The sequence below is a fragment of the Ailuropoda melanoleuca genome, chromosome 8, assembly GCF_002007445.2.
Source record: "Ailuropoda melanoleuca isolate Jingjing chromosome 8, ASM200744v2, whole genome shotgun sequence".
Taxonomy (NCBI): Eukaryota; Metazoa; Chordata; class Mammalia; order Carnivora; family Ursidae; genus Ailuropoda; species Ailuropoda melanoleuca.
The window spans coordinates 128,724,656-128,749,865 of NC_048225.1; the positions used below are offsets into that span (position 1 = coordinate 128,724,656).

General features: G+C 57.0%; 1 protein-coding gene across 2 annotated transcripts in view; it reads right to left on the bottom strand.

The window, feature by feature from the left end:
* IL6R (interleukin 6 receptor) overlaps positions 1-25,210 on the bottom strand; it is a 41,778-nt gene that overhangs the window by 9,500 nt on the left and 7,068 nt on the right. Inside the window, exons 2-9 of one of the 2 annotated variants that reach the window (XM_034667533.1) lie at positions 16,029-16,271; positions 15,494-15,617; positions 13,375-13,556; positions 12,940-13,106; positions 12,421-12,562; positions 2,654-2,700; positions 1,532-1,601; positions 587-677 (exon numbers count right to left, since the gene is read on the bottom strand). In XM_034667533.1, the coding sequence (XP_034523424.1) occupies positions 587-677; positions 1,532-1,601; positions 2,654-2,700; positions 12,421-12,562; positions 12,940-13,106; positions 13,375-13,556; positions 15,494-15,617; positions 16,029-16,271 (1,066 nt within the window). The remainder of the gene's footprint in view (positions 1-586; positions 678-1,531; positions 1,602-2,653; positions 2,701-12,420; positions 12,563-12,939; positions 13,107-13,374; positions 13,557-15,493; positions 15,618-16,028; positions 16,272-25,210) is intronic. The other variant, XM_034667534.1, reaches the window with a different exon arrangement.

A 25,210-nucleotide genomic window follows, 5' to 3' on the forward strand; every position in this document is an offset into this window, starting at 1 on the left:
TGCTGGTCAGAAAAGAGTCTGTTGGGGGGGGGGGCGCCTGGGTGGCTCAGTCATTAAGCATCTGCCTTTGGCCCAGGGCATGATCCCAGGGTTCTGGGATCGAGCCCCACATCGGGCTCCCTACTGGGAGCCCGCCTCTTCCTCTCCCACTCCCCCTGCCTGTGTTCCCTCTCGCTGGCTGTCTCTCTTTCTGTCAAATGAATAAATAAATAAAATCTTTAAAAAAAAAAAAAAAAGAAAAAGAAAAGAGTCTGTTGGTGGTTAACAGTGAAAACCAGGAGACCAGCAGGCCGCTAAGTCCCGCAGGGGAGAGGCAGTGGCGGCAGGCCCCGGTGCTAGCAGGGGAGGTAGTGAGAAATGGCAGCTCCCAGACGTGTCTCCAGGTACAACAGGGCCCACTAAGGGGCTGCACATGGGTGGGGTTAGAAGAGGAAGCGTGCCTGGTCTCCCCGGCTTGAGCAACCCAGCGAACGTGGTGTTAGTTATCGAGATGAGGAAGAGAGAGAACAGATTTGGGCTGGCAAGGAGAGATGGCATCGAGAGTCTGTTTCAGACCCAAGGCTGAGATTTCTGGTGAGTATCATACCAAGTGCATAGGTCCACCAGGCCGTTGGAGAGTTGAGTCTGGGTTGTCAGACGAGGGGATCGAATTTGGGAGTCATCAGCCCACAGATGGCCTTTTACAGAGATGGGGCTGGATGAGCTCATCCCACAAGGGCCCCTCCCCCACAGCAGCCCTGGAGCAGTGCCCTAGTCCCCCCACCCCCACTCAAGGCCAGCGAACCTTCTATGATTCCCCCAACGGGACATGCCCTCTGGTATCTCTAAACTGCCCTTTGCTTTATCTCCGCCTCTGTTTTGGCCTGTCTCCCAGGCTGCCCTGTTCCCCTTACACTGTCCTCTTTGTCTGAGCCTGACTGGGCACAGCAGACCCCTGGAGGGCAGGGGGGAGGGATTCCTTCCATCGGAGTCCCCAGCTCTGCAGACCTCAGCCCCAGGCAGTTATCAGGGCAGCCTGCATAGGGGTGGAGGCCAAGAGCCGTCAGACAGCACTGCTCCAGGGCTAAGGCTCCGGAGTCTGACCCTCGGAGTCCCATACACGGAGTCTGACCCTCGGAGTCCCATACATGTGGCAGACCCATGACTCTTCTTGGTGCAAATGTTGATAAACTACTCGGTCTCGCAGGTCATAGGGAAGCAGAAGCAGGGTCAAGGGCACCCAAAGCAAAGGTTTCCCTCTACGTGGCTTCCACGTCAGACTCCAGGGACATTGCCTGTGGCATGTGTACTTGTACTCTGGGCCGACTGAGGCACCCTTCACTGGTCTACGCCCACTCCACTTACGGTTCCCTTACCGTAGTTGAGCGAACAATGTCAGACTTGAGCATACAAAGCAGTAAAAGAACATTTCGGCCATTGCTCACTTATTTCTGCAGACTGGCCTCCGGCAACGTTCCCAAGAAAGAAAGGACTTTCTGCAGAGAAGCGTTTCATGCCCCTTAGACCACCAGACAAAATACCCAGTCCTTACCTGGGAGGCTGGTCACATTTGCAGAACTCTTAGAGAGACTACTTTCATCGTCCTCGTTAGTAGTCAGCGCCTAAAAGAGAGACTGCCCATCAGCCGGTTTCTGCAGATCCCACCAGCATTCGGGCCCCAGCAAAGGCACCCCTCCAAGACCACCCTTCCTCTGTCTCAGGGACCGCTCGGTTCTCACCTGTCACACTCAGCACCTGCACTAGTTGTAACTATACTTGTCCGCTCAGGGGGGACTTCTCCCCGCCAGCCTCTCCACCAACAGCTGGGGGCACAGACCTTCCCCAGAGGAGAGACTCGACAGACAGGCCCCATCCAGGGCACACGTGCCACCGTCTCCTGGGAAAACCGCAGACTAGGATCCTGGACCCACACTCACAAGCTCTGCGACCGTGGACAGACTTTGTAACCCCTGTGGGTGTCACTTGCCTCCCTCCCAGGCACAGCCATCCTGGCTCTGAACCTCGTTAACATCAGGATGGAACGAGACTTCAGGTGCAAGCCCAGAGCAGAGCACAGCTGGGCCGGCCCTCAGCCAACGTCCGTCCCCGCACCCTGGCCCGGCAGGAGCCATCTGGCCGCACAGCACAAGCCTCCCCCGGGAGCCACTTCTGCTAGTGTCTGGACAGCCCTGCGTCACATACGGGTAAGGAGTAAGGCGCCTCCCAGCTTAGCGGGTCCTTAGGGACTGAGGACCATGGGAGGACATGCAGCTGGGTGGGAAACTGGATTACCCGAAGATCTGTTAAGCAGCTTCGGGGGTAATCCTCTTTCCAGAAAGTTATGACACCAGGAGCCCACAGAGGAAGAGCTCGGATGAACCGAATCTGGGTCACAAGCAAGGCCGTCAGTGGTGTCCACGAGTTCGGAGGTGAGACAGCAGCCACGAGACACAGGGTCAGGTCAGCGCTGCTCCACACGCCACGACGGCCACAAAAGATCTGGGACGACGGAACTGCTCTAAGCCCGAATTACAGAGGCTTGGAGACGACAGTAACACCCACGGCCACATTTCCAGTCAGTGCCGGAGCTGGGATTTGAACCAGTGTGGTGCCGGCCCCCAACCCCCACCCCCAGGAGCCACTGCCCTGACCCCTTACGAGAACACGTGCTCACCTGCGTGGAGGGGGACGCCTCGCTCTCAGCTGGAGGGCTCCTGGATTCTGTGGGGGAAAGACTCATTAGTAACGATCCACGGACCCTGAAGTCCTGTCTGACGGGCCTCAGAGGCAGAGAGAGGTTCCCTGCCATGTTATCTGAGAGAGCTTCTCGTTAGAAATGACCAAGGAGTCAACCCCACGGGGTCAGTGGTCATAAAGGAGGACATGCCCATATGCTGCAATAGTCCTTCAAAATAAGTTAGAAAAGGGGCGCCTGGGGGGCACAGCCGGTTGAGTGACCCACTCTTGGTTTTGGCTCAGGTCATGATCTCAAGGTCGTGAGATCGAGCCCCCACAGAGGGCGCTACACTCAGTGTGGAGCCTGCTTAAGATTCCCTCTCTGCCTCTCCCTCTACCCCCTCCTGCTCACATTCTCTCTCTCTCTCTCTAATAAATAAATAAATTAGAAAATGTTGAGGATATAATGTTGTATGAAAAATGCAAGACAAGGAAAGGTTCATGTGGTCTGATCCAAAGTCCCTAAAGAAACGTATTTATATCATCATTTATTGAGTATTGAATTATACGCCATAACATATATTCACACACAGGAGGAAAAAAACAGCAGAACACATCACCAGATATAAGCATTATTAACATTTCAATGTTCTCCTACTCACCTTTTTGCAACAAAAAATATTTAAACAAGTTCTCATCTGCCTGGGTGGGTCTGGCAGGCTTGGCCCAGGAGGGGACGTGGTTTGGGCCCACACGGAGCCCCCCTTCCTGGGAGCAGTATTTCTGCAGAAGCCGCCACCCCGCCCCCAGCAGCAGGAGGCCAAGCATCAAAGCCAGAGTGCGAATGCGACGCCAGGCTCTGTGGCAAATGTGGGCCCGAGGGACTCGGAGCTGAGCTGTGACACGCAACGGTGGAATGCTCTGGACTTGAAAGTATTTTCTTTTCTGTCCATCGTTTTTCCATCAGGAAGTTAAAAATACCACAGGAATGGCCTACAGGACGATGTGGAGCCTCCCTGAAGGAGGAGGAGAGTAGGGGACAGAGAAGGTGCTGCTGGTGCTGCTGGGGAGAGCACAGGCCCCGCCGTCCCCGGGGGGAGGACACCATAGCACGTTCACCCCCCGGGCAGAGGACAGAGTCCCAGAGAGGGAAAGCAACTTGTCCAAGACCACACAGCAAGTCAGCCCCAAACCAGCCTAGGGTAACTGGGAAGGACCCAGTCTGACTCCTTGGTGTTCCTCACCAGCCGAGAACAGGCAGACCCACAGCAGGGGTGACTGAAGGGTGAGTAGAGGCCACAGGGCATGGACGAAAGCGAAAACCAGGAGTCGGGGGCAGCCCTACCCAGGGAATACAGCTGACCCCAGACAGCCATTCGATCCAGGGCCTCCCACACTCAGCCACATTCAGTGCCTTTGGGGCCCCACCCTTGACCTACGGCCTCAGAATCTTGAGGATGGGACCCAGACACCAGGGGGGTTTAAAGGCTCCCCAAATCCAGAGAGATGTTTCAGTCAGAAGGGGAGACCCATCCAGTTTTTACCCTCAGCTCCGATCCCCGACATGGCATGTGGTCCAGAGAAGGACGTTTAACTGCTGATGACTTAGATTTCCGGGTATAAAGTAGAAATTTTATCTCAACCCAGAATGAACACAATTTTCTAATGCATAATACAATTAAGTCTTACATAACAAGACTTTTTAAAAACTGTCTAGATGACCATGGGGACCCTGATTCTGACCATCTTGTCCCCAGGGATGGAAGGTAAAGCATTGTTATGAATCATCATCATTTCATTTCACAGATGAAGAAACCAGGGCTCGAGGGACGTTAGGTGACTGCTTCTAGGAAAGCATCACTGAACCGCCGGCACCAGCCTTTGCGGGCGCTCTACACGCCGGACCAGGGGCTCCGTTCCACTTCAAGCTCCCCTGGTGCCCGAGAGGCGGGCACTGCGATCTCCGTTTTACAGACACCGAGGCCCAGAAAGGGAGCGTGTACTTCTGTTTAGGCAAAAGTATTTCATTTTCCTTCCTAAAGCCTCCCTTCAGTGGGCACGTTGAGCGAAGGAGGGGAAGGAACAACAGCCACGGTCCCTGTGTGCCTGCAAGTGACTGGTGGCAACAAAACCACACCTACTGTAACAATCTCTAGCATTTATTGAGCGCCTACTGTGTGCCAATCTCCCCACCTCAGCTGGATCAATCTGTTTGGTCTCCACAACAATACTCTGAGACAGTACCGTGATTTTCCCCATTTTGCAGATGGGGAAACTGAGGCACAGGGCAGCTAAAGAACTTGCCCAAAGTTTTGTAAGAAGTAAGTGACGTCTTTCTGGTTGTAAGAATGAACATTTTTTCTTAAAGATTTACTTATTTATTGGAGAGAGAAAGAGGGAGAGCACAAGCAGGGGGAGGGACCCAGGGAGAAACAAAATCCCCAGCAGGCTCCCAGCTGAGCACGGAGCCCTCTCATCTCCTGACCCTGAGATCACCACCTGAGCCGAGATCAAGAGTCAAGAGTCCGACGCTTATCTGACTGATCCACCAGGTGCCCCTGGGCTTTGTTTTCCCTTTATTTTTAAAACCATCTCTAGATTGAGCATTCCTCAAATTCAGAGACTGTATCTTACCCGTCTTTGTGAACCTAGAACTGCACACATCTTTCTGAAAAACTGTGTAGTCAGTGAAATTTCAATTATGGAAAAGCACTTAGGAAAGACTGTTAGAAACATTAACTAGTTGCTGCGGTGTGTTTTCCTTGTACGAATATTTCCAAGATGAGAGGAGGTACTTTCATATTCATAACAAAATGAATGAATGACGAGATTAATAGACCACATGTGAGGGGGGTTTTTCTCCACGTGAGTTTTTAAAACAAGAAACTCATTTCCATTAACTTGAGGATTGGTCTGAGTTCACCTGCTTGGGGTTTAGGATAGAGAAATCCAACATAAAAGATGGCAGAGGCCTTCATGACAGATAAACGGTCTTGGTCAAGACACTGACCCTCTCCTGGACACTGTTTCTTCATTTCTGAGCAGGGCGGCTGGCTTCCTCCCAGACACACGGATGCCGAAAGGAACACCAGCCCGTCACACGATATTGGCTTCAACACTGACCTGACTCTGCATCAGGAACAAAGAACGTGACAGGGCCCTGGGGATGTGACGTCCAGCACGATGGCCATAACTGACAGGATAGTGTATCTGAAAGCTGCCAGGAGAGTGGGCCTTAAAAGTCGTCATCACAACAGAAACTCCTAACTATGTGTGCTAGCGGATGCTGACGGATGCTAACGGATGCTAGCAGATGCCAGGCGGACCTAATGTGGTCAATATTCAGCAACATAAATATCAAATCATTAAGGTGTATACCTGAAACTAGTACGTAACATGTCGATTACATCTCAATATAGATAAAAAACGGGGGGTGGGGGGCAGAGGACAGAAAACATTTTTTTCGGTTTGTAAATTGTATATTATGACCAATTAAGGGCAGGGCTGGGGGCAGGAGTACAGAGAGGAAGACAGGAGTGAGCCAACAATAAAAAGCGGGAAAAAAGGGGCGCTGGGGTGGCACAGCGGTTAAGCGTCTGCCTTCGGCTCAGGGCGTGATCCCGGTGTTATGGGATCGAGCCCCACATCAGGCTCCTCCGCTATGAGCCTCCTTCTTCCTCTCCCACTCCCCCTGCTTTTGTTCCCTCTCTCCCTGGCTGTCTCTATCTCTGTTGAATAAATAAATAAAAAATCTTTAAAAAAAAAAAAAGCGGGAAAAAAAAGAAAAGGAGGCCAAGGGTGGTGGCAGAGAGGTGAGGTGACTCGGCAAGAGGGCCAAACCCCAGCAATGGAGCAGGAAGAGGGGGCTTCCGGCACAGCCTCCCACTCTGGGCTCGCTCAGCACTTCACACCTGCAAACCACCCACCAAAAACTCAATCACTGCTTCTCCCTTCATGCAGAACACCAAAACCTCAGGGAGGAGCCGACAGCCTCCTGCGGAGTCAGACGTCCCGGTGGTCTGCAGAGAAGTCCGCCGCTGGCGGCCCACGGGGAAAGCCACCCAGAGGCCGCAGGACACCCGCTGCCCAAGCAGCACCCCCCCTTCTTCATGAAATCAGGCTCATGGTAAACGGCAATAGCTAGTTTTTACTTAACTGTTTATGTCCTTACTTAGCAAAATTAGAAGTTGGCAACCTTGCACACTCCCCAAAGACGGCGGAATCCCAGGGTCCAGGACCTGGCAAGCTGGAAAGAGAGGCGCGCTGGCAACTTTGGCGGGGCCGGCTGCGTGTGTGTGCGTGCGTGTACGTGTGCGGCCCGGCCGGGTGTGCGTGCATACGTGCGGCCAGGCCCGGTGCAGGCCCGGGGGAGGGCAGCAAACGAGGGGCCAGGCGTGGGGAGAGGAGTGGTGCTGAGTGCAGCGGGCAGTCTCTCCAGAAACATGCCCAGGGGCTCTTTTTTCCTTTTTTATTTTTTTTAAGGTTTTATTTATTTGTCAGAGAGTGACAGAGCACAAGCAGGGGGAGCAGCAGAGGGGGAGGGAGAAACAGACTCCCCACTGAGCAGGGAGCCCAACGTGGGGCTCGATCCCAGGACCCCGGGATCATGACCTGAGCTGAAGGCAGATGCTTCACCGTCTGAGCCACCCAGGCGCCCCCTCCAGGGGCTCTTGAAGGGTCACACTTTCCCTCGTGGGACAGAAGCCAGGGGCTGGACGGTCTGAGCTCAGGGCCCCCCAAGGACACTCGGTGCTACTTGGCTCCTGAGCGCAGGTGAGCCGCACGTGAGCCGCAGGCGAGGGGTCGAAGAGTCTGTGAGCAGCGAGACCTAACCGTTGACTCTCGTGGGCTTCCCAGGACCCCGCCCCGCACTCTTTGCAGAGGGGCTCTGGGGGCCCCAGGCTCGCTCAAAGTCACCTTGTCAGAGCTGTGGGAGGAGAGGTCTGGAGAAGCCCTCCCACTGGTGAGCGGGGCTGACGGGCCACCTCCCACGCTGCGACCCCTCCTTCCAGCCGGAGGTCAGGGGCACAGTCTCCACGTGTCACTGCTGCAGACACTGTCTGGGAGACAGCCTTCCTGGCTGGAGCGGGCGCCCGCCCTTGCCCCTCCACGCTCCAGCCTCGACCCCGCCCTCCAGCAGGCTTTCTAAGGTCTGCCTGCACCTGCACCTGCCCCTGCCCTGCCCGGTCCTGCGGCTCTCACGCCTGTGCTCCAGCCTCACCCAAAGCCCCCTTTCCACCTGCCACACAGACAGCCTATAACCCCATCTCTACGGGACACTCCTACACACACTCCACCACATGACTCCGAAACCTCCTCTGATGGGGCGCCTGGGTGGCACAGCGGTTAAGCATCTGCCTTCGGCTCAGGACGTGATCCTGGCGTTGTGGGATCGAGCCCCACATCAGGCTCTTCTGCGATGAGCCTGCTTCTTCCTCTCNTCCAGCCTCACCCAAAGCCCCCTTTCCACCTGCCACACAGACAGCCTATAACCCCATCTCTACGGGACACTCCTACACACACTCCACCACATGACTCCGAAACCTCCTCCATGAAGCTCTCCCTACTCTCTCTGGCCCCCCGGAGCTGTGTGCCCCCAGCCTGCCAACCGAACAGTCAGGGAACCGCCCCCCGCACATTCCACAACCACTGGGAAAGTTCCTCCACACGGCCCGTTCCACTTCCCTCCAGAGTCTGATATAGCGGCTCGGGGTCGGTGTCCAGGGCAGGGATCCTGGGACACCCACAGCCTCCCTCCTGTCACCCCAGGAACCAACCGACACTGCATCACAACGGCCAACGCCCCCAAGTGCATAGGCATCACTCTTCCCGAAGGATGTTTTCTCTTCGCGCTCATAAAACTGTTGCAAGGGGTCTCTGTCCTGCCCATCCTGGCGGCTGCCCCTGGGGTGGGGGACAAAAAGTCACTGGCATCCATCATCTCTAGGCTCCAACGTTTCAGGAAAAAGGGACCGCGTGTGCCTGGCCACAAGCAGACTGTGAAGATGACCAGACAGGCAGAGAGAGACTGGCCGTCCTCAGCAGCACCCGCCAGGCCCGGGGTGACGGGGAACAGAGCACCACGCACGTCAGCCCACGCTGGGGCCCATCACGGCGGCGGCAACACACACGGAAGATACCGCAGAGACCGCAGAGTGCACGCACGAGCGTCACCCCCCCAGACAAGTCTGACGTCAGGAGAGGCACGCCAGAACAGACTGGTGGAAAGTGGGTCATGCAAGCATTTCTTCAATAAAACTGGCCAAAAACAAACAACTCCCCGGAGGAACAGCAGCCCACTTCACACATGGCAGGGCTGAGGCTCTGAGAGGTCATGAGCCTGACTCCCCGGGCCTTGCACTCCCCACGCCCTCCGTGTCCCCCTGAGGTCACCACCCCCACACTGAGGCCGGGAGGTAGGAGCAGCCCGTGTCTTCAGATCCTGGGGGCTGGGAAGCCCATTGGCACCTCAAACAGCCAAGGAACTGCACTGTCAGTAAGACTCACTAAACCTCGCTCTCCAGACGTGCTCCCCAATCTCCAACCTCACCCCCCTTCCATCAGCGGCCCAAGCTCCTCTGGCTCTGCCCTCGGAGGGGGGGCAGCCAGTTTCTCTCTTGGGCATATTTACCACGGGCTTGGAGGACCCCCCAAACCACACATGCACAGGATGCGGGTCTCGACTGCTCCGGCTGCTTATAAGAGAAAAAGCTAGGCCTCCTGTCCGAGCCTCCGCGGTCACTCCAGCAGGGCAGGGAAGCACGGCAGCCCCAAGCTGGGAAGTCAGAGACAGGACCCAGCGCTGGCCAGGTGGCCCCTGAGACACTGTCTTCCACTGTGGGGACGATGTCAATAACTGAAAGAGGGGCATCCACAATTGAGACCAGGTTCAGAGGAAGGTAGCCAGACAGGTGAGGAAGCCGTAGGCCATCCCATCCAGCAGCCTGGGAAGAGAAAGCCGAGCAGACCAGCACACTTGTCTCGGGTGACCCCAGAGGACAGGGTGGGGTTCACGTGACAGAACTTTCTTCCTGAACAGACATTTCTCCAAGGAAGACAAACAAATGGTCAGAAGCACATAAAAGACGCTCACCATCACTATTCACCCTGGAAATGCAGACCAGCATCCGGGTACCACTGCACACCCAGCAGGGTGCTATTATCGACACACACACACCCGAAAATCACAAGCGTGGAGGATGTGACTAGAACCCTGTGCGCCGCCAATAAGAATGCAAAATGGTGCGGCCACAGTGGAAACCAGTGTGGTGGTTCCTCAAAAAAGTAAAAATAGAACTACTGAATGATGAAGCAGTTTCACTCCTGGGTGTTTACTCCAAAGGCCTGAAAGCAGGGCCCGAACAGATACTGCGACAGCCGTGTTCACTGAGCGTCCGCCACTGCGGCCGAAAGGCGGAAGAAGCAAAGTGTCCGTCCACAGGTGAGCGGACAAGCAGCACGTGGTCCAGTCACGCCTCGAATATTCCTCAGCCTTAAAGAAGAAGGAAACTGACGCTTGCTACAACACGGGTGAACCTTGAGGACATCACGCTACGCGAACCAGCCCAGCCACCGAAAGACAAACACCGCTTGATCCCACTTAGGTGAGGAGCGAATCTCAGAGACAGAGAGCAGGGGGCGGTCCCCTCCGTGTTCAATGGGGACAGAGCTCCAGTCTGCAGGATGAAGAGTGTTCCGGGAGTGGGCGGTGGGACGGATGCACGACAGCACAAAAGCACTCGATCCCACTGAATAGATACTTAAAAATGTCTACAGTGGTAAAAATTAAGTTACGTATATTTTACCACAATTCAACATGTTTAAAGACAAAGAAAGAACCTTCTAACAAAACAGAATTGCTTAAAGCTGCTTGGGACCGTCTAAATGAAGTGGCTGGGATAAAAGGTCAACAAGTGTCAGCCTGTGTCCGGGACATTTCCTCTGCACAATGTTGTAAATAACTTCCCCCCTCGCCAAGCCTTCCAAGGCCACAGCAACGTTCAGCATTCAGACCAGGAGCGTGTTTTGGCTCAGAGTGTATACAAATCAAAGAAAACCATGGACAGGTCAACGCAATCCAGCCTAAAGGATGTTCCAATGTATTTAAATGGTCTCCCGAAGTAAGACAGAGTAGTTAGGACTTCCTTCCTGTCCAGGCCTCTGCAGGAAATGAGCTTTAGAGAAGAGGGTCCTCGTGCTCTTGATGGACAGCAATAGGGAGGACCGGGAGAGGTCTGGCCCTGACGTGCTCCCAGTTAGGAAGCTCCCTAAGCCCAACTCCTCTGCCTCCCCCAGGCCAGGAAAGACAAGGACCTCACATGGCGAAGCAGGAAGAGGAAAAGCCTTCTTACGTCAGCCTCCTCTCCCGGGGCAGAATGCCAGCCTCTACGTGCAAGTCCTCTCCCTGGGGCCAGGGAGAGAGTGGCAGGGCGGGGATGGGCCTGGCAATCGGTTCTATTTCTAACTTTCCTTGTTATCCACACGTACTCAATACAGGGGTACTTTATTCTCCTTTTTTAATTGCCTGGCACTTCAGAACATCTCACGTGGCCCCATCGTGTTGCTGGGCTGAAGAGATGTGACGCCGAAGCCAGCGGGAAGCCATGCTATCTTGCAAACACTGGAGCAACGGAATGGGCTCCTTTAGTGGGTAGTGAGTTCTCCATCTCTGGAAGCATTCAACCAGACACTGTAATCTGAGAAACTCCTGTACTGCGTCTTGGTCTAGGTCTGCTCAACCCTGAGCTTTCGTAGGAAGGAATCCAAAGATGTCTCAGATTGTTTTCTCAGGAAACACACAATGGCCAGGCTGGCTTGCTGCTCAGGAGGGAGCAGGAGGATGAGAAACGGGAGGCCAAGCGGCTTCCTCTGGAAGGCAGGACTGGAAACGGGAAGGGGTAGCACGAGACACTGGAATTATAAACCCTTCTTTGCTTCTTGCCCATGACAATGTGCTAACTTGATAAACATCGCAGCAGTCAAGGGCTCAGTTGGTGAAGCGTCTGCCTTCAGCTCAGGTCATGATCCCGGGGTCCTGGGACCACGTCCCGCATCAGGCTCCCTGCTCGGCGGGGTGTCTGCTTCTCCCTCTGCCCCTGCTCATGATCTCTCTCACACACACTCTCTTTCTAATAAATTTTTTAAATCTTTAAAAAAAAATTTCAGCAGGTAAAAAAAACATATCAATCATGCAGTTACTAAACAATACATTTTTGAAAGATACTAACGTGAGAATGCTCACAGCATTCTCCACACACACGTACTAAGAAAAAGGAAAGCAGCATACTGAAATGTTCTCGCTGGTTTTCTCGAGGTGGTAAAGATACTGATAAAATTATGTCTCATACATTTGTGGAATTTTTTTATGTTCAGTATCAAGCACAGTAATTTTAGTAATTCTCCAAAAGCAACTATTGTTTCCTTTAACATCTTTTAGATACTAGTAACTGTGGTACACCAAATACAGCCACGAATTCTTGGTGGCTCCTCCCACCAAGCTGTGGAGTGCCCCCCTGTGGAGTGCCGGCAGGAAGGGGACAACCGCAGGGAGAGCCCCAGGCCCCCCCGGCCACCAGCCCCGCAAGGCAGGAGTGAGCATGGGGCCACCTTGGACCGGCAGCCACGCAGCGGCCGCTGACTCCCGAGGGCTGCTTCCCAGAAGCCTGAGTGGGTAATCAGTTGCGGTTCTAGCCGCGGGGCGGGGGGGGGGGGGCGGGGTTTTTGGTGNCAAAGCTGAAACATCCCCGCCACACCCCGCCACAGTACCTGTCCAAGGGGTGCCCGTGGCTTCCTGGCTCCAGGCGCTCCAGGAGCCGTGGCCGAACTCCTCCCGCGCCCGAAGCTGCACCACGTGCCGCGTGCCTCTCCAGGCGTCGTAGATGACGCAGTGGTGCCGGAGCTCCTGGACCTGACGGCGGGGCACAGCGACAGCGGGGTGAGGCCCGGGGCTCCGGGCAGGCAGCTCTGCGGGGACGGGCGTGCCCTCGGCCACCCCTCTCAGGGACCCTCCGCAGGCTCACGCCGCCCGAGGCTCAGAGCCTCAGGGCAGGACGGGGCTCCCCGGGGCCACTGGACCCTGCCAGCCACGCCCTCAACCCGAGTGTGGCCCAACTGCCTCCCCCGGTCACACTCGTCCTCTGGAACGGGCCTGTGAGGAGGACGGGCCGGCGCTGTCACTCCTATCCGACAAGAAAGGCTCAGGAGGGTTCAGAGACGCCCCCAGGCTGCAGCAGCCAGAACCGTAACCCCAGCCTCTCTTCTGTCCAGAGTGAAAGAAGAACTTACCATCCACGTTGTGAACGTCTTTGACCGTTCGGCCCGGTATCGGAGCTCGAACTGCAGCCTGTAGAAATAGGAGTTCCAGGAGGGGGGGTCCTGCCAGGTCACACTGAGCCAGCGGGGGTTTCCGTCCACAGCAGTGACAGTGATGTTGGCAGGCGGGTCGGGCTGCACTGTGGGGCAGGACAGCAGGCTCCCATGCAGCAGCGAGTGTGCACGTCCCCCCGAAACAGGCAGGACCCCACCCCAAGCACCCAGACCGCACCCCTGTGCCATCTTGCCAAGGACCTCGCCTGCCAGTCAGGCCCCTGGCAAGGAAAGCCCGAAAGGCACCAGCTCAGCAAACTGCAGCACCAGCCCCTCCCGGCCCCCCGAGCCGTCTGAGAGGGGCCCTCAGAGGGGCCCGGGGCATGGGGTGGGGCACCGGAAGAGGGTACTCACGGATTCCGTAGCCCTCAAACGTCTGGGGACTGCTGGACCTGCTTCCGGCACTGTTGCTGACGCACAGGGACACGACGTACAAGGAGTTGTCGCCCTCCGGGACCGCCAGCTGGCAGGAGAACTTCCGGGGCCCCTGGGCATACGGGCACGGCTCCTGGGCGTCTCCCAGCGGGACGCTCCGACTGTGGACACAGGACGAGGCCAGGCTCACTACCAGCTCTGCCCGTCTTCGGGGAGAGACGCTCCACTCAGCGGCCCTGAGCAGGTCTCGTGATTTCAGTCAATTCTCCAACCTCACCAAGCCTCTGTTTCCTCGTTTGAAAATGGGAATTTGGGGAATACCCCCTCACAGGGGTCTGTTAGGGTTAACTGGAAACTGAGTAAGACATCGCGGTGAGCGAGCGCCTGGCAGGGCGGGGCAAAATGCTGAGCTAAACCGCACACTCGGTCCCTGAGGCTCCGGATGGGGGAGCCTCCCGGCCTCTGTCCCAAGGGAGCTGCAGCAAGGAGTCCAGAGAGGCCCCAGCCCCGGCCTCGAACAAGAACGACTTCCCTCGGGGGACGAACAGCGGCCCCGAAGCACGGGGCTTGTAGGCTGCCCAAGGAGGTGGGAGCCGCTCCGGCCAATGAGCCCGGAAAAGACTTCTGGGTGGTTACAGATACTCAGGTGAGTCAGACCCGGTCCCACCTGGCCTGGAAGCCCGAGACGTCGCCCACGGACGACATGTGTGGGCGCAGCCCGTGCCGGCAGCCACTCGCCCCGCCACGGGGCTACAGATCCCTGCTGATTCAGGCGCAGACCCGGGCCTGGAACAAGGTCCTTCCTCCTGGGACGCCTGCTCCTCCGTTCCCAGCGGGAGTTAGAGCCTCCTTCCCTCGGACAGCACCCAGGCCTCCATCCCACCTAACGCTGAGGAGGTGGGGTCCCAGGGAGGCCCAGGGGGCGGGTGTCTCTCCGGCAGCTCTGGTAAGGACCCCGCCCGGGGCACAGGCTAGGGAAGAACAGGTCACCGCAGGGCGAGGCCGTCACATGCGCGCACACCAAGACAGAGCAGAGTGCACACCTCTTCCCAGGGGCAGTGGAAACCCCCCACCCAAGCACAGGGTCCCCAGGCTCTGCCAGCCCCCCTCCCGCTTCCTCAGTCCAGGAGGGGAGAGGTGCCAGCAGCTGCTGGCGGGCCACCTGAGCCACCTTAGCCAGCGTTCTGTGGCCAGTCTGGGCAGCTGCTGGCCCCCGTGCAGACCGTCCTGTCTTGAACGAACACCTTCCGGGTCCCAGACAATCACTGCCACAGCCCAGTGCTGGGTTCTGGAGGGTTCTAACTCTCCGCACGGGCAGCTGTGCCGTGTGCGGACGCGACAGCGTGCACAGTTCTGCACGGAGACGATAACGTGAGGGCCTAACAACTCTCTGCATACAGACACCGGTAGGAACCAACCCCCCTTAAGTCACTGCTGAGATTTCTGACAGATGACCGAACTGCAGAACTGCAATGACAACCCCTGGCCTGAGGGGCCCTGCCCTCCGGAGGGATCTTCAGCACCTCCCCCCTCCTCACAGCCATCCCGAGCTCCTCCCAGGCCCAGCGGTGCCTTCCTGCCCCACACCCACCCTCTCCCCCCCACACCCACCCTCTCCCCCCAGCCACTCCTCTCAGAGGCCTTTCTAAGGGAAAGAGCCTGACAGAGGCTCACACAGGCCAGACTTCTGGGGAGCCGGCAGCCCTTCCCCTCACAGGGGCATCGGCACCTTCTTCAGGCAACACCCCAAACCTGGCATGTTGAATAAACTCAGACAGACTGGGATCTGATTCCTAGCAGAGCCACTTACAACAAGATGACCTTAAAGCAAGTTAATGGATCGCTCAACCTCGGCCTCTCCATCTGTTAAACAAGGGTGACAGCCGCCCCCCATGGCTGCTGTGGTCACAGACGCAGCACCGGCAGGCAGCTGGCAAGCTCCCATTCAGTCCCCCACTCCCTCCTCCCCATCCCAAAGTGATGCAGCCTGGGAACCCCTGGCCACCGGCCCACTTGCTGCTGTGAGAGCCGGCACCCCTCATGGCACCTCCGTGACGGTGGGGACGAAGCGGACACACAGCCCGGCCCAGATACTCACAACTTCCTCACCAGTAACGTGGCCCTGGTCGTCGGGGACGGTGGATGCCGAGGACTCCACTCACAGGCCACCTTGCTGAGGGGACTCTTCCGGAAGCAGGAGAGCTGGGGCTCCTCAGGGGGGGCTGAAAGGAGAGCACAGCCGGTGGGGGGGGGAGCATTATAGCCCTGCAGCAGCCCGCCCCCCACACACACACTCATGCAATCTTTGCAACAACGGCAATAATAAATAAACCATAAATTAACCATATTTACGACCAGGGACAATGGACACAGGGTCGAAGCTGTGGAGGAAGAGGAGCGCCCAAACCCAGGCCTCAGACTGTGAACCCCTGGCCTCGGCCCCAAACACTCAGGCCAGGGGGAGGGTGGGGTCCCCGTCAGCCAGAGGCCCCCACCCAAGGGGAGCCCCCTCCATCTCAGTGCTGGCAGATGTCAGTGACTCTCTCCCTGAATTTGCTGGGCCAGGGAAATACCAGGAGTTTAAAGGGACAGCTGGGACCCGTCGCCCAGCACTCTTTGAGCTCACGACTCACCATCCACCAGCAAACGCACGGTTCCAAGCAGGCGGCCGTCCTGGTAACATGAATAGTTTCCAGAGTCGCTGAGCTGCACCGACCTCAGAAGCAGCTGCCTTCCCACAGCGGCCCAGCTGCCCTGGCGTGAGCCCGCCGCATGATTCCCCAGCAGCCAGTGAACGGGGTCTCCTGGCTCCCCGCCCGGGCAGGTCAGGGTCACGCTGGCCCCAGGCAGGCTGGTCACTGCATCGCTCACCACCTCTGGGGAGGGAGAAGACACTCAGTGAGCCCACAGCAGCCAGGAAGGGACTCTGCTTCTGATCTGGGAAGCCACCAGGGGCTTCAGAACCACACCTCTCTCGAGCCATCCACTGGCCCAGGCCACGGCCCCCCAGGGGCCTCCGGAAGCCACCTCCGCCACCTGACTCCTTTGATCAGAAAACCCTCGGGGCGCCTGGGGGGCTCAGTTGGTTAAGCATCTACCTTTGGCTCAGGTCCTGATCCCGGCGTCCTGGGATTGAGCCCCATGTTGGGCTCCCTGCTTAGCGGGGAATCTGCTTCTCCCTCTGCCTCTCCCCCACCCTGCGCTCACTCTCTCTCTTTTTCAAATAAATAAATAAATAAATAAATAAATAAATAAAATCTTTTAAAAATGTATAAATAAATAAAAATAAAAATAAATTAATTTAAAGAAAAAAGAAAAGCCTCGGGAGCTAGCCACTGAACACAGCGAATTCCGAGCGTGAGGCCTGGCGCCTCGCACAGGGCCTTCTGCCACCCGTGCCCCCAACGCTTGCAGGCCTCGTCCCCCCCCNCCCTCCCCCCAGCTGGGTCAGGCCCCACTGGGTGTGGTCCCCTTCGCCCTGTCACCCGTCACCTGCTGCCATGATTACCACGTCCGCATCCGTCTTCTGCCCAAGACTCTAATGCCACGAGAATCGACGCCCTGTCTTCTCCTCTGTTGTGTTTCAGGGCCTCGCCCACCGCCCAGCACGTGGCAGGGCCCACTGGGTGCCCGATGGGTTAGCGACTGAATGAATGACGCAGACACCAGCTGGGGCGCGCAAGATACAGGACTACACGGGAAGTCTCGGGATCCCTGGGGCTTCGTGGGAGGTGGCCCACTTGACAGGCAGTAAGACATGGAGGCATCAGGAGACCCGCCCAAGGTCGCCCGGACGCCAGCGGCACAGGTGGGGTGCGGCCACCTCTGTCCCGGGACCCACTCCTGTCTATGTAACGTAGGACTACACTCTTTTTACTCTAGGGAGCAAACTGGAGGGTACAAAAGAACAGATGTGCTCCCTACCCCTGAAAACTATCATGTATGTCTACCCAAGGAGGAGAATACTGAAAATTAAAGGAACGGGTAAACTTCTTTTAGTACAGGTTAAATAGAGTCACAGGATTTGAGATAAAATTAGTCTAACCAATTAATTAAATGAGTCCACCCAGCTAAGGGCATGGAAGCCAGGAAACAGGCAGTTTTCATGCTAAGCACACTTGGCCCTTCAAACCATTTGCTAGCGAGCTGCAGCAATAGATCTAGCTAAAGATTTCGGGAAAGCCCGGCCGGAACCAGACCTCACCTTCTCCTGAGCTCCCAGGCCTGGAGGGCCAGCATCAACATGTCAGACCTGCAAGCCTTCTCGCTCAGGAGGGGGGGTTATGTCTCACTGGGCAGGTTGTCCTTCCTCCCACCACATCCAAGGCAGCAGAGGGACGAAGGGTCAGTGAGCCCCCCAGGAGGATGGCACCCCCACAGCGACCGCTGCATGCGCTGCACGGCCTTCCACTTGCAGCCTGACACCACCCCCCGCCAGCTGAGGCTGGCAGCTCAGGGACGGGAGCCAGGGCAGGGTAGCCCCCGGTCCTCTCGGAGTTTCTTCACCAGAACCTTGGACTCTAGATGAGAAAAGTAGTTGAATCTCACAGTGCCGGGGGGCAATTTGGGCAGGTTCCGTGGACCCCTTTGCCTTGATTTCCCCTCCCTCTGTCCTATTCCACAAATATTTGAGAAGGCTCCCTGTGCCAGGCACCAGTGAGGAAGACACGGTTAGGCAGCAGAGAGACCCTGCCCTTGAGGACAGGAGATGCATTCACCACTGCAGAACGGGGGAACGGGGAAACGGGAACCGTGCTTCCCCAGCGGCAGCAAAATCCCAGGCCCTCAAAGCCCAGGTCCACTGAGGGTGCGTCCCTGCCCAGATGGCTTGAAACGGCTTTGAAAACCCTGAACACAGCTTTCATATGGAATCCTCAATAATATACCTCCAGCATTTCGTATGTTGTTTTTAGAGGTACTACAAAACACTGAACACACGCGGAGTAACGTCATACACACAAAAGTTAGGAAGCATGAGACATCCCCAGCCCCTCGCACAGCCGCTGTCTCCCTGCCTTGGCCGTGTTACATTCTGGGTGCAACCCTCCTTTACTTTTAAAAATAGGTTCACACTGCACACAGACCCCTAATTTTTTCTTGGCCTTGATTTGAGCTGAGGGCTTTATATAAAAGGTCTATATGTAGTCTGCTGGAACGTGCCGGAACGTGCTCTCATCATTCACTACGGTTCTAGGACTCACGCACGAGCAGCCGTAGCTCACCCCCCTTCATGCCTGGGGTACCGCAGAACTGGGGTTCTGCTCAGGGAGCACTGGACGGCTTCCAGCATTCTGCTGCACCGGAGGGTGGCTTTCCACTTTCTCACGTGTGCTCCTGGTCACTTGCCCGGGACTCTCCTGGAGCAGGACTGCCGGTCCTAGTGTGTGTGTGTCACATGCGTCCTGTTCCTTCATGAGTGAACATGACTGAACAGTCAAGTGTGTGTAAGCCGATGGGCACCTGATGGGCGGGTCCGGGCCACAGAATGATTTCCATCTGTGCCCAATGAGGTTATGTTTAGAAGACCCGTCCAATGCTCCCTTTTTTTTTTTAAGATTTTATTTTTAACTAACCTCTACACCAAAGGTGGGACTTGAACTCACAGCCCTCAAATCAAGTCACGTGCCCTAGCAGCGGAGCTGCCAGGTGCCCCTATCTTTTGTTCTTTTTTTTAAAGGTTTTATTTTTACTACCCTACACTTCCGATCACCGTATCCGTATTTTTACTTCTCCATTTCCACTAGATAAAGCAGCTCTCAGGATAAAAGCCAACACAGGCGTCAAGCTCATGCACAAAGTGCCTCCACCGCAGACACAAGGATGGAGATTCCGCGGACGAGGACTGCCGGTCGGTGTTGAGCTTCACCACGAGTGGGGATCGGAATCCACCCGCCACCAATACCCAACAGACACAGGCGGGTGGCACGAAGGCCCACGTGCGGCTCATCCTTTCACTGACACTTCACAGGGCACCGTCCCCATCTCCAGCCATGACTATGAGATGCAGAGCTCCCACTAGCACTCATCGAAGAACTCAGTAGGTGCTTAATACATGTTTAATGTAGGGTGTCCGAGAGGGACCCACAGGCACAGAGTCTCCACACCGGAAACGGCCCAGAGTACTGGTCACAGATGACACACTAGGCAGCAGTGCCAAGGAGGAGCCCGTCCCAAGCAGGAGATGCTGCGGGAGGAAAATGGGAGCCAGGAGCCGGAGGGAGCTCTCTTCTCTTCTGCACTTGCCCCCTGCGGGAGATGGGCTTTGGCTTCTCGGCCCACTTCCCTCCCTCCCCCCCCTCCGACGGAAGCTCCCCGCTGTGTGCCGCTGTGTGCAGCGACCAGCCTGAACAGCAGGGCTGTACTTCCCTGCTCCTTTAGCAATGCCCAAAGCACGGGGGCAGCTCAGAGAAATAGCAAATAAAAGGGCTTTTTTTCTCGTCCACAAAAGCAGAGCTGTGGGAGCAATGTGATGGCCGCTCCCTCTGCCAAGGAGCTTGAGTAATGGTTTTCTGAGTCTTTAAAACTGAGTCACTATTTTTTTTTAATGGGGAATGATTAATTATAAACTACCCATTGGCAACTATTGCCTGTCCCAGCCCTTCTTCAAAATGTGTTTCTTCTAGGGGCGCCTGGCCGGCTCAGTCCACAAAGCATGCGACTCTTGACCTCAAGGTCATGGGTTCAAGCCCCAAGCTGAGGACAGAGGGGTACTCAAAAAAAAAAAAAAAAAAAAGCGTGCAACTACGTTTCTTCTAGAAGCTGTGAACAACGCTGTGTTAACTATGCTTCTAAAACCACTCTGTGCAGGCTGGTCAAATGCTCAGAGAGCAAAGACCACAACAAATCATCGTGCTCGAGCCAGAGCAGCCAAGGCTGTCCCCCCACCCCGCCACCCGCTCACCACTGCTCCTGACCATTCTCCAAGCCAGTGCCCACGACACCTGCACGGCTATGCGGGAGCTGGGGACATCTCTCTGAAGGGAGGAAGTAATGTCCCCGCGTCCCCCTGGCACCTCTACCCCTCTCTCAGAGGGCGGGACTGGAAGTGATTTCTTGCTCTTCCGTCCCCTTCCTTCAGTTTTTAGATTTTCTATAGCTGTACTAGTCTCAGGACGAATACAATCGTACTTAAAACAAAGAAGTCCCACAGCCTGGGTCCGTCCAAGTTATCCAGTCTCAGGAGGAAGGAGGAAGTGGGGCACGAAGGAAGCCAGGGGGCAGGGGAGGGCGAGCGTGGGCTCCTCCAGACAAGCCCTGCAGGTCAGAGAGGGTTCACCTGCCCCTGGGCTCGGTGCTCTGTCACTTGTCACTCTGGCTCTGCTCTACAGCCCTGGCCCTCAGCTCTGCCGCCTGATCCCCTGGCCCACACCAGGTCATGGCTCCCCTCAGCTGCCTCTGCTCGGCTCCCGCTCCAGAGCAGCCAGGACCCTCCCAAGCAGGGCTCCCGGACAGGGAAGGGTCAAAGGGAAGAGACACCACGGGGGAGCAAAGGGGCGGCCCCTTCCTGCCCCAGCCATTCCCCACCCCCACCCCCACCCCCCACGGCCCTCACTCCCACCCTGGGCAGTGGGGACAGCAGGGAGGAGCTCTAGCACTGAACAGAGCAGGAAACCCGAGGAAACCCGGCACCTGCCCCTCAGGGACTGCTCCGAGGTCTGGGGGCCAGAGGGAAGCCTGTGTCTGTCCCTCCTAAGGACACCAGGGTTTCTGAGCGCCATCACGGACAAGGCCAGAAGTCCTCACTGGGGGAGAACAGACAGTCAACACCACCATGGACCAAGACTCCTCTTCCTCCTTGCCCATACTGTAATCTCAGGCCCCACGAAACCCTGCGGGGACCTTAAAACTGCCTATAATATAGGCCATCCTGAACTAACTGCCCCGATGTACTGAGGGACCCGAGGAAGGGAGACCTGAGTCAGGGGTCTGACCAGTGGAGCCGCAGGGAGGGGCGTTCCCTCTGGACGAACTGGAAAAGGCACCAAGAAGTGAACACCCACATGGTGCGGCAGGTGGGGTCCCCAGGGGGTGAGACCCACCTCTGCCGAGGAAGGGCACAGGCTCAACGCCTCCAGCGCCCCCCCACAGGACCCAATACTGCTCCTTCCTTCTGCTTATCCTCCAGGCACCTGGAGAATGAACCCGCTGGCCCCCAGGCTCCAGCATAACGCATCACAGAGACAGGAGACAGGAGGGAGCAGTCAAGGACTGGGAGCCTTCTCCGTTCTTCCCAAGACCAGTGGCAGGGGGAGGTCAGCAGCGCCCCACACCCCAGCTTCCTGTGAAGACAAGGGTCCTGCAGAGGATGAAAGCATGTCACCTGGGACCAAAATCAGAAGTGTCCACTCCTGAAAACAGACATCCCAACATCTCCCTAAATGCCAAAGCCCTTGGTGTCTCATCTGCCAGCCTGATGCTTACCATGAACTACACATCGAGGAGTGGGGACAGCCTGACGTGGGAGGGACAGGGGGCCTGAGTCCATCCCTGGTCTCGCCACAATTCACGGGCAGCCTTGGGCTCCTCACAGAGCCACTGGCTGAGCCCCCGTCTATCCCTCTGGGAAGCGAGGGTTCAGACCCTAGCATCTCACCATGTGAAGTTGTCAGCTCTCAGAGGTCAGGAAGCCTCTGTGCCGTTTACCTCAGACAATACCACCCTGAAAACATGTAATTAATCAACAGGTTTATTATTCTAAGAGCTGATGGCTTTGGTTCGGAGAGGGTCGAGAGCCAGATGCCAGTGCTCTCAGACAGACGCCGCTCCTCTCCCTGGAGAGCTCGAAGGAGGGGAATTCCCACCACCTCCCTGCCTCCCCTTCCTCGAGAGGATGGAACCCCTGGCAACCAATCCCACACCTGCAGGCCCCTCGGGCCCCAGCCACACCACTCTCTGGGGCACGGGCCCCCACCACTGCGGGGGACCGTGCAGCACAGCCAAGGGCACGGGGTCCCTCCCCGTTCTGGACCGCAGGTTGGGTGCCAGAAACCCCAACAGCTCTGCTGTTTTTCTACTTTTTTTCCTCTTCAAATAAACTTGCAAATGTTAATAATCAGAAAAACACACACAGAGAGACATATTTCTCAACTCTGTTACAGCGTGTGCTGCTCTTGCCAGCAAAACAAGCTCGGCTTCCCGGCCCCACTTATGTAAGCGGTGAGCCGGCTGCCCAGCACGCTGCCACTGAGGACGGCCTGGGGCGCACTTGCCAATCCCCTGGCCCTGGTTTCTGAGCTGGGACTCGGGTCTGGCTGGCTGCCCAGGAGGGACTCCAGCCTCGCAGGCTGCAGAGGCTCAGGATTTCAGAAGGGGTCACAGAGAATCTGGGTCCCTTCTCAGCAATAAGGGCCTTCAGTTAAAGGGAGTGGCTGCTGAGAAGAACCCAGAAGGACGTGGGTCCCTGTGTCCAAACGCAGAATTCGCCCCGTGCTCTCCACCAACCAACTGAAACAGACTTCCTGATTTCCAGGTAATAATCACAACGCTCATTAGCCACTGGCGAGTCACCGGGCTTGCTACTCACCACCACCTTGCCAGGAAGGGAAGCCTGTCCCGTAGCAGAGGTGGTGAGGTGGGGGGCGTGCGCCAGCTCCAGGTCCCTCCGGCCAAGTGTCTCTCTGCCCTGGGGCAGGGGGAGCCCCCCAAGCTCCCCTTCTCTGGGCTGCTCACCACCTGTCGCTTCCTGCTCTTCTCCTGCCTTTCCACCCATTACAGTCGCTCAGGGAGGGGAGTGCTAGGTGCGAGGGAAGCCAGGGGAACAGGCCTCCTCAGGCGCACCAGCTGCCTGGAGTGGGCCCCTTGTACCGACCCTCCCCAGGGCAGCAGTCTGCGACAACTCCCCCACTCCCGCTCTCACCAGGTCACCCGTTCCCGGGCCTAAACCCCAAAGTCCCCACATCCCAGGGAGAGACCAGGCCACAGGCTCTAAGCTGAGCCCCGCGCCCGCCCCCCCAGCCCCGACCCCTGCGGCAGTCCCGCCCCTCCTCTCCCGGGGTTGCCGCTGTAGCTGTTCGTTGCCTTGTATTTGGCAGAGCCGGTGTTTACCTTGGCTCCGCACCCTGGACTACAGCCTCCCTGGGCCCCACACAAAGGAGGTGCTGGAGGCTGGCTCACAGACCCGCATGGTGACCAGCTCCAGAGAAAAATATGTAATTCTGGCCTGGTGGCCTCGGAGGTAATCTGGGGCCCAGCCCAGAAGGACTGGCCAGGTCACCTCTCCGAGATTATCACCTAATTAGAGGAAAAGATATGGAAGCAGGGCAAACAGTCCAACGGCCCCAGAGGCCTGCTAAGACTGACTCTGCCTCAGGCCAGGAAGGGTCTGGGCTGGGGTGCTGGGCCGAGAGCCCCCGGGGGGCTGCAGCAGGCCGGCTGGGGCCAGGTGCCCGCGGGTAGCGTGGCCGGGACTGGAGCCCCCCAGCCTGGTCGTGTCCACCCCTCGGCTGGCCCTCCTGGAGCACAGCCATTCCCATCTCGAACTCAGCCTCAGTGGCCAGCCAGGAGCCTGGCCCACTGGGTGGCGGGGGTCTTCTGCGTGCTCGGGGAAGGCGCTGCCGGGCGCCCCCATCCCAAACCATACCCACAGCCCACTCCTCTAGACCCGAGGAAGCTAACGGTTTGAGGAGCCGCGTGGGGGTGGGGCTGATCGTGTTCTGCTCCTCATCTGAGTGGTGGCCCCGTCGGCGTGCGCTTTGTGAAAACTCACCAAGCTGCACTTTCACGTTGAGCGCTCTCATCTGTGGGTGTGTGGCACCGATGAAGGCCCCGAAGTCGGTTCCCGCAGCCCCACGGCAGCCTGAGCTCAGGCCTAGCACACGCGCACACATGCCCCTCGCGGGTCCGGCCGGCTCACCCGGTATCCCTGAGAAGGATGGGTTCGGAACCGGCAGCAAGGAGCTGAGAAGCCCAGACCCAGGCGCCCCTGCCACGTTCTGCAATAGAAGACTCGGCACTGTGAACGCTCCCTGCAGCCATCTCCAAATTCCACCTGATCCTAATGAAAGTACCAACAGGAATGTTCTAGAACGAGACAGCTGCTTCAAAAGGAAAAGCCAGGGGGCGCCTGGGTGGCTCAGTCATTAAGCGTCTGCCTTCGGCTCAGGGTGTGATCCCAGCCTTCTGGGATCGAGCCCCACATCGGGCTCCTCCGCTAGGAGCCTGCTTCTTCCTCTCCCACTCCCCCTGCTTGTGTTCCCTCTCTCGCTGCCTGTCTCTATCTCTGTCGAATAAATAAATAAAATCTTTAAAAAAATAACAAAAAAAAAAAAAAAGGAAAAGTCAGCAAGGGCAGGACAATTCTGAGGAAGCAGAGGAAGGAAAAGGGGAAGGGGATGGGGACGAGCCCGCCCCGGCCTTAAGGCACCTTCTAAAGCTGCAACCAGGACAGCAGCACGACACGGGCACAAACTGACGCAAGGAAAATGAGACACGGCTCAGAAGTAACAATACCCGAAAATTGCTTTGTCTGCTCTAATGAACTGCCCGCTTTAAAATGGCCAAGACGATAAGTGTGATGAGTGTTTTACCACGATCTTTTAAAAGCAGCCCAGTCTGAGTACTGGCTACAGAGAGGCACTGTTCGAGCCCCCGCACATCCCAACCGGACCCCCGTCTGTCCTTCGGAGGAGGTTGGTCACTACTGACCGAGTGCGAGCTGACTCGAACCCAGGCCTCAGGATGTGTGCTCCTAACCACTCACGAGGCCGAGAAGCAGTATACACCCAAGCACTTAGCTTCCGGCAGATTTGAAAGACTTAAAATCAGCGGGGGATGGGCACCTGAGCAGCTCAGTGGGTTGAGGGACCAAGTCTTGATT